General features: G+C 46.6%; 1 protein-coding gene across 2 annotated transcripts in view; it reads right to left on the bottom strand.

Annotated features, from left to right (window-relative positions):
* Positions 1-1,460: 1,460 nt before the first annotated feature.
* TRIP10 (thyroid hormone receptor interactor 10) overlaps positions 1,461-13,937 on the bottom strand; it is a 157,362-nt gene continuing 144,885 nt past the window's right edge. For both annotated transcript variants that reach the window (XM_078685753.1, XM_078685749.1), the window contains 2 exons: positions 5,345-5,475; positions 1,461-4,260 (listed from right to left, as the gene is read on the bottom strand). In XM_078685753.1, the coding sequence (XP_078541879.1) occupies positions 4,112-4,260; positions 5,345-5,475 (280 nt within the window). In that variant the 3' untranslated portion in view covers positions 1,461-4,111. The remainder of the gene's footprint in view (positions 4,261-5,344; positions 5,476-13,937) is intronic.

The raw sequence follows: 13,937 nt of genomic DNA, 5'->3' as shown, positions 1-13,937 counted from the left end.
GTGCCTAGAACTATTACTGCTTCGGCCAGGCTTCGTCTGGTCCTGCTCTATTACCTGCACACCTCCTATCTCGCCCCCAGTCGCCTACACAAAGCAGGCCTTACTCCAAACCCAACATGCCTGAGTTGTGGCTCAGATTCTGCGGATTTCTTTCACATAGTATGGACATGCCCACAAATTTCCCCCTACTGGATTGCCTAAGAAGCGGAACTCAAGGAGGTATTAGGAAGGGAAGTGCCACACAAAACCCTGAAAATATTATTGGGCATCACTGACTGGTTGGATGGGTCCAGGGCAGACAAGACAGTCTGGGAACTGCTCTAGTGGTAGCCAAGCACACCATAGCGGCCGCGTGGAAGAATCCCACCCCACCCACTTTAGCTAAATGGTGCCGGGGAGTAGACTGGTGTGCACACAGGAACTCTCGTTATTCGAAGCCAGGGGTTGCCCTGCCAGACACCAAAAAATCTGGGGCAAATGCCTCGGTATGCTGGACTGAACGTCACCTCTAGATATGCGAGTCTAGTTTGCTATGTCCCTGGAGGGGAGAGCAATTACACTGTACTTTGTTGTACCTGTACTGTATGCCGAAATCCACATGTTACGATGCTGCCTGATATGCTGTACAGTTTGCTTTTCTTTCTTTTTTCAATGCTTGAAAAATCGATAAAACTGGTTATAAAAAAAAAAAAATCATTCTCATAGACCCTGGTGCTGGCAGAAACTGTTGCAGAAACTGTTTTGTCAAGTATAAGCTGTCATCAGTAGTGGTGGTTTTTCCAATGTTGTAGAAGGAGATTCCGGTCACTGTAGTCGAACAGCTCAACATTTCCGAAGCCCCAAATGCATGTCCAAAGGCGTATAAATAAATCTGAGGTGGAGTCTTTGTTCATGTTACATTTTGAGTAGCCATTATCTACTTCATATGCATGGAATAATGAGAACACCATATGCTCACCATGTGTACTACAGCCATACATTTCATTTTGGACTACAGGCAGCTTTAGCGGTCTGCTGCGAAAGCTCACGTGACATGACTACAACGCAAGTCTGACTCTCTGGCATTCACAATGCTTGCTGTGTTAATGAATTATCCAGCTCTGGTTTCAATTCTTAACATGCTGGGACCATATCAGATGCATTACTGCTGTTCTTCATCCTTTCTAAACACGTCTTTTGCTTGGTGTACCACCAAAAAAGAGTGGCATTGTGACCTCTCCAAGGCACAGTTACATCTAGAGTAGATCAATGACAGCTACCCTTCATCTTAGGTTGTACATGAATTACACCTCAGTCCCTTCCTTGCCTCCTTTCTTTTGGAAAAATATCACAATGATTCACAGTAGTGAGTTTCCAGCCATTCCAACTGGAAAACCAGCGGGATAACTCATCACACCACCAGCCAATTTTCCAATACAGTGCGACATTGAAAAAAGCAAAAGAATAACTACACATCTAAGCAATGATAAAATATTTCCTTTATTTAAAATGAACTTAAATATACAGCAAAGTCTCTAGAGCCCAAATTATAGTAACAGGCAACTGACAGTCGTCATGTGGCATCATGCATCTTCCCTAGAGGAGAGGTGGAGGCAACACCCAATCTCTAACACAAGTCAATTCAGCTGTATGAACCCTGACTCACCAACAGGGACATGCAGTGAAGTCTGGAACATGACGTTGAGGACGAGGATGCAATTAGAAAAGACAGAAATGAGGGGAGCACTGGAAGGCAGGAAGCAGAGGAGGAAGTGAGGAGCTGGGAAAAACCAGGGAGGAGCTAGGAAGATCAAGGAAGAGCGAGACAAACAGAGGCCAGAGAAAAACAAGCGAAGAGCAACGAAGAAGAAGGAAAAAGATAGGGAGACGAAACCATGAGGAGTAATAAAGGGTCAAAAGAGTGACATGGTAACAGTGTAGAGAAACAGGGTGGTTAGAAATGAAGTGGAGAAACCAGGAGGAAAGACACGGGGTGATGGGCGACAGTGAAAAGGGCAAATAAAGAGGAGTGAAAAGCGGGGTGATAGTGTGATATGGATGATATGGGGGACAGGCTGAGTGAGAGGAGTAAGTGCAGGAGCTCCAGACTCTCACAGTCTTCAATGTCTAAGTAGAGAGTTTGTGCAGAAATCTTTACACCGCCATCTTTCTGATCTTCTTCTCCCCCTCCTTTCCATACAAAATCTCATGACTTTCACCTAGAGACTCGTGGGCTTCACTGTGTGAGACATATAAACCTTTATATAAAACATATAGTTACAAAATGCTATTTACAGAATGAGAATTAAGGCACCAAAGGTGAATATGACACTTATTGGGTGGCGATCCACAGACCACATCTCAGAACCAGAATTTTGACCTACAGGCATCATAGAAAGAACACCCATCAGAGAAGGACTACCTTATAAGTGAGAGAGAGATTACACATTAAAGAGGCATTACCCTATAAGGGAGCGAGAAAATGTGCATCTGACACGTTAACCCCATAAAGGAGCAAGGCACTGCATATCAGACATATCAATCGCACAAAGCAGCATGAGAGTGCCCATGAAGTCAACATTAATTCCTTAGCAGAATATGAGGCTGCAGAGGGAAGAGACATTACTTCTACCACTACACTATAACCAAGAGACTGCGAACCAAAGAGGCTTTACTCTATAACCAAGCAAGGCACTGCATACCATCAACTCAATAACTGAGCAAGCAATGGAAAATGAAGAGACATTCCTATTACAGAGCTAAAGACTGCACTTTGAATATACATTTTCCCATAATAGCGAGACTGCCTTCTTAGTGACAGACGGTGCACCAAAGACCCATTAGCCCATCAATAAATAAGAGGTTGACCATTGAAGAGATGTTCAAGAACAACAAAGTGGGAAAACACTGAAAGAATATTACCGCATAGTCGAGAGGCTGTTCCAATTATGGAGCGAGACAGTGTGCACCCATGAGGCATCATTCCCATAATGTAGCACAGAAGAGACATTAACCGGTAGCAGAACGAGGGACTGTGTATCAAAGAAATATTACTCTGTAACAGAAATCAACAAAGAGACAACGCCCCATAACAGAGGAAGGCACTGCAGCCTAAGGAGACATTAGCCTCCTAGGGAGTGCGAGATGGCACAATGACAAAATATGACTCGTATAAGAGGCCATGTAAAATACATTTCCCCTTAATGTAGTGATTTGCCCAATAATGGTGCAAGAGACTGCTTAAAATACGTCACCTTCAAAATGGCAAGACATAGTGCACCAAAGAGATAGTGAAGCGAGGATGTGCACTGAAGAAACATTAGCCGCCAAGAGGAAGTGAAGAGACATTACTCAATAAAAACGTGAGATTGTGCATCGCTGAGACATTAACCCATAACTAAGCCAGAGATGGTGCACCAAACAGACATTATCCCTGGCCGTGGTACAGACAGACAGGAGTCACTGTGGCATCCTAAAGATATGGGAAGTGTCAAGGACACAGGATATCAACTTGTATTACACACAGAAAAGAGAATATCAATTGGTGTAAAGTGCAGGAGGTAGGACATCACTGAGACACTGGAAAGGAGTTTGGATCGCCATTTAGGCAATGTAAACGAGGCAGGACATGCACTTGGCCAACGTGAAGGAGAAAGGGTATCACTTCCACAGTGTGAGGGTAGCAGGACATCCAACTAAGCAGTGCGAAGGACGTTGTTCCCACTTAGTACCCTGAGAACACCTCCTGATACACCAAGCTGGATCAATTGCAGTCATGTGTAAGCCTTTTTTTTCACGACACTTGCATCTACCACATCCTTGCAGAAAGCAACGGCTCTTGCATACAGTGCAGCCCCTCCAAATGTCCATCCCATTACTTGTCCCCCACACTCCTTTTGCCCATATTTTAGTTAGGAGTTAATGATGGGGCCGTTAAGAAGTCTTTACTCCTCTCCATGCCATATTTGGGTGGTCTCGCCTTTGATATACATTGATGACTGGCATGTGTGGGTTTTCCTTCTCTACATGAGTCTATAGTAGGCACTTGGGTGGCCTCCCCGCATGTCCTTGCCAGTATCTGGGTGGTTATCCCCTTTTCGTGAGTCACTGCCCAGAACTCTGGTGTATTCCGTTAGTTCTGGTTGATGCGCAGATAGGAGGTTGGCACATACCCCTCGCCACCTTTCAGTTTTCGCACACGGGTCCAGCCGTCACCTTTATCTTCCTCCATGAGGTTGAGCTCCTCGCCTTCGATCATGGCGATTGTACCCTCGCTGGAGCCTGGAAAAAAAAGGCAAAACTCACACCACAAGCAGATTCTGGATATACTATTCAAGCCACTTTTCAAGCAAAAAGGAATGAACACTGCCCAAACAGAACATCAGTGGACACCTGCACACCACCACCTTCACAAGCCAGGAGCTCCTACCAGTAGCACTCCACCAAAATTAGACAGGAACACTAGTTACTAAACAGGAATTATAATCAAGGCCAACCAACCATTAGAATTCTTCAACCATAAAGGAGGCACAGTCCCGTTGGTGTTGTACGACCATTACATGCCCAAAGAAAATAAAAGGGACATCCTACCACAGCTCAGGAACACATCCTGACGTCCTTCGATCTAAAACCCCACTATAAAGCAACAAAGCAAATCAGGGGGATTGCAATCAAAGACTTGGTATTAGCCCCTTCAGCGGTCACTCTGAAGGCATTTGCCATCGCCCAAGCAGAACTGAAAAAGGACCACATTACTTTTGAATGCTATCAATGATAGCCAACAAAACCAATCCATTCAAACCAGAAGGGATTGCTTACAGAAACCAGGCATCCAGACACTCTTTGGCACAGCAGCCTGTGACTAAACAACATTTAACCAGGGACAAATACCCACTTTATCTGCAACCAAGGGACAAGGACCACTGCCCGTCACTGTTATGTCCCCAGGAGGACCCTGTCCACCACCACACTTACAGCCAAACAAAAATTATTTACAGCCTCTCAGTTTGGAGATCAAATATACCTTGGAAGGTAGACCTGTAGTCACTCCCCACCATGCAGTCAGCAAAACAGTTAGCCACATTCTGCAGACAGAGATTACTCTCAATACCCCCGCATCCGCCCCCCTGCCGCTTTTAAAATGTGATTGTTATTGATAAAGAACTAGCTCTAATTGCTCTCCAAGAAAATCACAAATAAGCAGATCAATGAACTGCAACCTCATGATCATTTGCAACTCCACACCATCACCAAGGTTCTCCTACTAGAGACCCACCACTACTTGTTCATCACTGGCCAGGTTAGGCACAAAGTATCCCTGGGCCAAGTGACCACCTAGATGTAAGTGGCTGAGAATTTTTCATACCATCGAATGGATAGGCAGCTGTGCACTGTCCGATGGGAGTTGGTGCATCATCGTCAAAGTCATCCTCAAATTCGGTGTAGATGGGCTGGTTCGAAGGGTCCTGGCTGTCATCGGAGTGTGAAGCATCAGTACTGTGGTAAGAGAAGGAGAAAAAAGAATAGCTGTAAGCTAGGAGTGCATGCTCCATGGAGTGATAGAGACCAGCTTAGCAGGAAAGGATGCATGCTTTGGCCGAAAGTTGGAATACATGAAAAAGTTACTTAGGCAAAGCTATTTCTGTTGGGCACTATACTGCACTTGTAACTCACTCGCGCGGCAGACGTGATCGCTATGAGGAAAAGTTGTCTTAAACATGAAAAGATTGAGAGAACAAATGTGCATCGGTTCAAGAGGGACACATGCACAGTTAAGTGAGAACCAAATTCAAGTCCAACTGAGGCATCAAAAAGGTGTTGGCTGATACATAGGATTTAACTTTTTTTTAAAACGCACCACAACAGGTGATTTGAATAACAATGGCTGATCAGGTATACATAGGAAAGCCGAAAGTAATCTTTAAAGGTGGCCAAAGCAAGGCCTTGAGGACTAAAAAAAGGCAAAGCAACAATATGTCAGATAATTGTGGCTGTAGGTTGCGGGAGGAACACCATACTACAAACTTCTCCCAGAGTCCTGAATAAACAGTTTTGGTAGAGGAAAATCTAGCTGCAGAGATGACACCCACAACTTTGGGAGCAAGATCGAAAGCCTTCCACTGTTGCAGCTCAGTCTCCAAGCATGGAGGTGCAGGTTGTGCAGGCTCTGGTGCAGGACCCTGCCATACTGCAGGGATATGAGGTCTTCCTGAAGGGTCGCCCAGATCAGAAAACAGATGCTCATGGCCAGAAGTTCCAGGTACCACACTCTCCACACCCATTCAGGAGCTAATAGGAAGTTTGGTCCCAGTCCTTCCTTATAATCTTCCGACCTCTGGGTAGGAGAGGCCTGGGAGGGAAGGAGTACAAGAGTCCAGAGTTCTAACAGAAGTGAAAAGTGTCTCTGAGTTGCCCTGGAATTCCATTGCAATAAAGCTTGGACACTTCACGTTCTCGGAGGTGATGACAAAATAAAGCCAGGGTTCCCCCCCACTGCTGAAAGATGCCCTGGCCCACCACTTAGTGCAGCCACCATTTGTGAACTGCTAAGCAACGTCAGCTGAGTTTCTATGACCTGCTGTTTAAAGATCCTGCCAGATACAGTACAACCGGGGAGATGCCCTTTTTATTTAGTCACTTCCAGAGGCACAGGATCCATGACCCCACTCTGCCCTGTCTGTTGCTGAACTAGTGTTGTCTGTGAGACTGTACCCGTTCCCTGTTTATGGAGGGAACTAAATCCTTCTGCGGCAAGCAAATCGCTCGCAACTCCAACAAGTTTATTTAGAGGCGAAGTTCCGCTGTAGACTAGAGTCCTTTGATCTCCACCTCGCCCAAAAAACCTCCCCAATCCAGCATTGATGCATCTATCACCACCATTAGCACCAGGTGGGGCAGGGAGAGGGGTCTGCCATTGGTTCAATAGTGGTCTAGCAACTGGGTGGAATTAAAACAGTTCCCTTGGTGCTGAGCCCACTGAGACTTCAGATCCTACTGCAGAACAAGCATGCGCCACCCGGAGGGGTCCACAAGCAGGATGCAGGAGACCAAGAAGCCTCAGAGAGACACTGACTGAGACCCACGTTAAAGGTCAGAACATTAGGTTCATGGGTCAAATGTCATGGACTTGTTGAGGTGGAGGGAAGCTTGGAAGAGCACCCTAGCAAGGATAGCTCCAATAAAGGGAAGCTGATTTGAAGGAATAAGGTATGACTTCAGCACGTTGATGAGAAGACCCAATGATGTCAACATGTTGGCCGTGGTCTGGAGGTTGTTCACAACTATGAGGGGATTCTGCCTTCATCGAGGTGAAGAAACACTGGTATTCCGAACCTCAGCAGATGGCAGCGTCCACCAGTATCACTTTTGTGAAAACCCAGGGTGCTCTGGTAAGACCAAAGGGGAGCACAGAGAAACGAAGGTGCTTGTGGCCTAACTGAAACTGCAGGCAGGTTCGGTGAGACTGCAGGGCAGCAGGTGGAAGTAGGTGTCCAAGATGGTTTAATGCTACAATCCAGTATCCTGGGTCCAGGGCAGACAAACCATTTGGCCAGGGTCAGCATTCTGAACTTGTTCTTCCGGTGAAAGGTCAGAGGGCGACAATTGAAGATTGGGCAAAGTTCTTTTTCGGCACCAAACAGGCAACAGGAATAGCAACCAGTTCCCATCTCTGAAGCAGGTGCCCTTTCTATGGCTCACTTGGTCAAGAGAGATTGAACATCCTCTGGAGTATGGACTCGTAGGCCCCTGGTTTGGTGGCATGATGGAAGGGGTGACAAGGAGGAGGGGGGTAACCATTCTGCACATTGTTGAGCAGCCTTTAGTGGAAGGTGATGCTCCTCCACCCAGTGCAGTAAAAGGGGATATGGCCTCCTAGCGGGTATCGTGTACTGCAGGGGGAAACCTAGAGCGGTTTTGAAGCAGTTGTGGTGAGGGTGCTGTTGAAGTTAGTGCAGGAAATTGGGTAGTATATTGCCCCTGGATGCTGGATGCTGGCGAGCAAATCCCTGGCCTCTATCTCGAAAGGCTTGGGAGGCCTGTTTTTGCAGCAGCAAGGTGCGATACTGCCTGTGCTGGTAGCACCTTCTAAAGCCTCGAAAAAGGATGAAATTGCTGGGGAAACTGTCATACAGAGATTCCCAACCCAAGAGAATGTGCCAATGCTATGCTCTCCTTAAAGAGCTACAGGGCCGAGTCCACCTTCGCTCTGAAGAGACATGTGCCATCAAATGGCATGTTGATAAAAAATTGCTGGTCGTCACTCGAAAAGCCAGTTTAGCAAATCAAAGAGTGGCGCCGCAGTACCATGCTGGTTCCGACTGCCTTACCCAAGCGGTAGGTGGTGTCCACACCAAAGTGGAGTGGAGTGGATGGAGTAATTCACTGCCTTCTGGCCATCTTGAATAAAGCATTGGAGGCTGGCCGGATGTCATCAGGGATGGCTGGCGAGATGTCTGCCACCATGTCCCATAACACATACGAGTATCTCCACAGGAGGACACTTGTGTTCACTGATCTGAGAACATTCTTTTAGCGAATGCCTCCATGCGTTTCGACTCTCTGTCTGGTGGGAGAGTCGAAAACGCATTTGGGCTGAGGCGACTTGTGGAGGCTCTCCAGGCTCTCCGGAGTGGGGTGCTATAAGGACATTTGTTTTGACTTCAGTGGTAGGCAATCTGAGATCTAGCGTCTTTACTGCTCTCCTATGACAGTGGAAAAGGAGGCAGATACTTCGGTTTCATAAAGCTTTATTCGATTTTTACATCATAAAAGCATATACATCATCAGGAATACGAAACAGTCATAGTTTTAAAAAAAATATTATACAAAAGTTCAATTGTAACCCAGAAATGAAATTGAGCTTTAAAACCAGTAAAAAACCTCGAGTTAAAAGAATAAAACAATCATGTACATACTTCATGAGCATCATAAAAAGTTATTAAACCTAATCAGTCCATGCCCAACCTAAAAATTTGGCCACAGCTAGTACGATGGGCAGTGAAGTGTCTGTTCGCAGAATACGATCTGCCTCCGCCGCTTCCCTGGTGCCAAGTAGCTTACAGATTGGTAAGAGCCATGCCCGCCTAGGGGCAGCGTAGGTACCACAGACCCAAAGAATGTGTGCCGTGGTCTCGATGTTAGGAGTACATCCTGGGCACCCAACTAGCGAGTGTGGAGAACAGTTTTGGGTAAAAGATCTGACTGGTAAAGACCCCACCCTATACTGAAAATACAATTTTCGATCCAGGGGTTTCGTAATTGCATCCCAGTATAATTCCAGCCTAGGGACAAATTTGTGATCCAGAAAGCGGCACGAAAGGGAGGAAGACATTTGTTGTTTAGCGTTATTCAATGAAAACAGTTCCCAGAACTTGGCCTTCAGATTTAGATGGAAAAAAAGATTTAGCGGGGTCAATCCATAATCCTGTCAAACCTAACTCCCTAAAAGATTTCGGACTACCCTGAGCCATTTAATTTGATGTAAAGTGTCTGATTTAATAATGTCTAGGAAGCCCTGGGCATAGCCAACAAGTTCGGGAGTGGTCCACAGTCTCCTCCAATACAGGAGGGGACGCAGTTTGGCTATGGCTGCAATGGGTTTCTTGCCTAGATCTAATAACAAAGGACACATGGGAGAGCTCTGGGGCAGTCCAGTTAAATTTCTTAGAAACCTATTCTCTGCCGAGGTAAGGGCAACAAGATTCTCGCAGCCCCATACCTCTGAGCCATACAAGGTTGAACTGACAGCCTTCAGATTGTAGATTTCTAGGGCGGGACTGATAGGCTTGGATAGGGAGCGATTGTGCTCTTGAACAAGAACCCCCGCTATCTGTCTGAGCTTAAGTGAGGCTAAATCGATTTGACGGTACCACTTCATACTGCCTTGGAAGTTAACTCCAAGATAGGTAAACTCATTGACTACTTCTGAGGGGCCCTCCTTCATTGCAAAACCTCTCATGTTTGCCTTACGTGTGTTAAATGCCATTAGCTTTGTCTTGGACACGTTGACCTCCAATCCCCTCTCACAACAGAAATCCTCAAAAATTTTTAGGGCTTTCTTGAGTCCACTCGGGGTCTTGGAGAGGATCAACGTGTCGTCGGCAAACATCAGGATGGGTACCTTGACACCCGCTAGTATAGGGGCATCCGTCGGATTTTTGCTCATGCAATCCGCTATTCCATTGATATATAACGTGAACAAGGTGGGGGCCAGAACACAGCCCTGTCTAACACCTCGCTCCACCGGGAAAGATTCCGTCACATCCCCCTGTCCCCTCCATCTAATTTGGGCCTTGTTATCTTCATGGAGTCTACTGATGAGGGTTAAAAGATCCAAGGGAAGACCTAGTTGTTTTAGGACAAGCCATAACTTCCGCCGGGGAACTAAATCAAAGGCTGCCCTTAGATCAACGAAGGCAGCATAAAGGCTACCTTTACCCAGGCTGACTTGTTTCCAGTATATTAAAATAAATCGGAAGACTTGGTCGATAGTGCTTAAGGCAGCTCTGAATCCGGCTTGGAATGGTGTTAAAATGCCGAACTCCTCGATCCACCCCAGGAGTCTATTAAGCACCATTCTTCCAAGTATTTTCTGGGAGCAGTCTATAAGACTGATTGGCCTATAGTTCCCCGGGCAATCTATGTCTCCTTTTTTAAAAACTGGAATGATTTCTGCATCTTTCCAGGACGCAGGGATCGGTGCCCCTTGGGCATTTGCGTTGAAGAAAGATATAACGGCACCAGCTAGGTTTGTCATATAACAGGGTATCGCCCGGTATGCCATCGGGCCCCGGCGCTTTCCCTGGTAAACTGGAAACCAATGCTAACTCGACCTCCCTCAAGGTGAAGGTATCTCCCTGGAAAAACACATTTGAGACTTAGACTATCCCCTCCAGGGGGGTAGCCGAGTACTGGGGTTTAAAGTGGCTCACCCAAGCGGTAACAGAAACATTATTCTGTGGGCGCTCAGCCTGGCCCCTGTTTGACCATTTGTACGTGTTCCAAAACCGGTCCTTAGAAGCACAAGCCTCCCGTAGGTCAGTCGATCTTTGGTCCTCCCATGCCTTTTTAGCCCTAAGTTGTGCTGCCTTATAGAGTGACCTTGCTTCACGTACTGTAGTTGGAATACCCCCCTTGATAGCTTTCCCTAAAACCTCACGTGCCGTTCGGCATTCATCATTGTACCAACGGCCCTCCACTTGGGGGAGCATTTTGGATTTCTTTCCTTTTTTTACAAAAAAAGTACGTAAGAGGTTAAAAAAATCTGTATGGATCTTTCCTGAGTTATCATGAGCACCAGTCTGCAGTGCATTGCTCTCAAGCTCTCTAATAGCACATTGCAAACTTTGAGCTATATTATCTAGGAGAGTAGGAGATTCTTTTACCTGGACCCACTTGAGTCTCCTCATGTCATTGGTTTGAACAACCTCCCCGATATAGCTACAGTCCCCATAGTGTGCATCAGGCAGGGAATGGGTTAAAAGGAAAAAACAACAAAGCGGGTTATGATCACTTTCCATTCGGTCAATGATCATCATATCCTCCACCTGTGAGCAAAGACTCAAGCTTGCCAGTATGTAATCAATTCTACTTGCAGGGTACCCATTATTAAAGGTTGGTGAGCCTAACCTATCTAATTTAGTACGGCCGTTCAGGGCCCTTAGGCCACTTTCATTGCAAATGCTGGTTATCTGAATGATCACATCGGTCCACTTCCTGACTGGCTCCAGCTCAAGCTCTGGAATCATCCAGTTCCTGTCTGCTATCTCATCACAAGAAACATCCTCCAGGGTGAGTGGTTCGAATGTAATGTTAAGATCCCCCATTACAATTATCTTAGTGATTTCTGGAAGGGTATCAAGGAGCAGCTCCAGAGCCGCTAAAACTCGCGAGTACTTCCCCCTTGTACCCCTAACATAGATATTAATTAGCAAGATCACTTGGTGGCCGCTAAAGGTTCATTTTATTGCTTGGATGTCATTGTTCATGGTGGGGATAACATTAATGGTCACTTTGAGTTCTTGTCGAACCCACAATGTTAGCCCTCCCGAGGCTCTGCCTTTCCCCTCCCTCACAGCTGCTATGGAATAATTCAAGTAACCTTCGCAAAACATGGGTGTGACTGCCCAAGTCTCTTGAAAGGCACAGATTGAATATGCTACTTACCAGTATGCATCTGTTCTTGGCATGTAGGGCTGCTGACATTCATATCTATAGCATAGTTCGCTGCCTAGTGTTGGGTCCGGATGATTGCACATTGTTGTCCTGGAAGAGTCTTCGAAGTATCACGAGATAGGTGGCTCCTCCCCTGGACTACAGTGCGCATGGGCATCGACTCCATCCCCAGATTGTTTTTAGCCATTGTGGCAAAGATGGAGTGTAACAGTGTGAGCGATGGCCATGCTAAGAGCAAGTGTAAATTCTGCAGCCGCTACAGGCGCCGGGGAGGAGGGTGGGCGATATGAATGTCAGCAGCCCTACATGCCAAGAACAGATGCATACTGGTAAGTAGCATATTCAGTTTGAGGCATGTGGGCTGCTGAATTCATATCTATAGCATAGAATATATAGCAGTCCCTCCATTAGCGGCGGCCGCCTGTGCCAGCTGCAGACGTCTGAAAAAGTGTTTTTAGAACAGCCTGCCCTACAGCTGCTTGGAGTGCACATCTACACAGTAGTGTGGAGCATTCTTTCAGCCACTGTCTCTGGATTTTGGAAGAACACGGGCAGTTCAATAGTTTGATTGACATGGAACTGTGAAACCACCTTAGGAAGAAATTTAGGGTTAGTGCGCAGCACCACCCGGTTGGAGTGAATCTGTATGAAAGGTTCTTGTACAGTGAGCGCCTGGAGCTCACTAACACGTCGCAGTGACGTAATGGCTATTAGGAAAGCCACTTTCCACGTTAGGAATTGAATGTCGCATGAGTGTAGAGGCTCATAAGGTGGACCCATCAGTCGGGTGAGTACCACATTAAGATTCCACTCAGGAGCAGGTGGGGTCCTGGGAGGAATGACTCGCTTGAGCCCTTCTAGAAAAGCTTTATGTTATGTTATGTTATACGTTGTTTTATATAGCGCACGGCTACTCAAAAAGAGTGTCCCGGCGCTTTTATTGAGAACCTAAGGCAGAGTGAACACAACACAGTAATATAAAAACAGATACAAAAGCAGAGAAAACAGGGTAGATAGGCTAAAGGGCAAAAAGCCAGGTTTTAAGGTCCTTCCTGAAAGTAAACAAACTAGTGGCGCCTCGCAACGCCAGCGGCAGAGTATTCCAAAGCTGTGGCGCCAACAGGCTGAAGGAGCGGTCTCCAATACGAGCCTTTTTTACCCGCGGAACCACCGCAAGAAGCAGAGATTCAGATCTTAGAGATCGAGCCGGGCGGTAGAAGACAAGTCTCCTCTGGAGATACTTTGCTCCCACAGCATGAAGAGCCTTGTAGGCCAAGGTCAAGGCCTTGAATGCTATCCGCTTCCGGATGGGCAGCCAATGGAGCGACTGCAGAAGACCAGCAGCCCTGACTCGCCTATTTAGGCCATAAATGGCCCTCGCAGCCGAGTTCTGGACGACTTGCAGCCGCTGCAATAGATATTTCGGCAGGACCAAATAAAGGACGTTGGAGTAGTCCAGTCTTGAGCCAATCATGGCCTGCACTGTCAGCTTCCTGTGCTCCTCCGAAAGTAGAGGCAAGAACTTCCGGAGCATCTTGAGAAGGCCAAAACATGTTCCCGTTAAACCAAGGATCTGAGATCTTAACGTAAGGCCCTTGTCCATCCTGATCCCCAAGTTTTTAACCATCTGGGACGAACAAGACGGAGGGAACATATTAGCAGGCCACCATGCTTGCCAGTCCGGATCCGATAGACAACCGAAGAAGAGTACCTCAGATTTGTCTGAGTTGCACTTGAGGCTGTTCAGCTGGAACCATTTAAAAACAGCCCCAAGGCACTTCCGG

This window comes from Lissotriton helveticus, chromosome 1_1 (assembly GCF_964261635.1).
Source record: "Lissotriton helveticus chromosome 1_1, aLisHel1.1, whole genome shotgun sequence".
NCBI lineage: Eukaryota > Metazoa > Chordata > Amphibia > Caudata > Salamandridae > Lissotriton > Lissotriton helveticus.
This window is presented reverse-complemented; position numbering and strand designations above follow the sequence as displayed.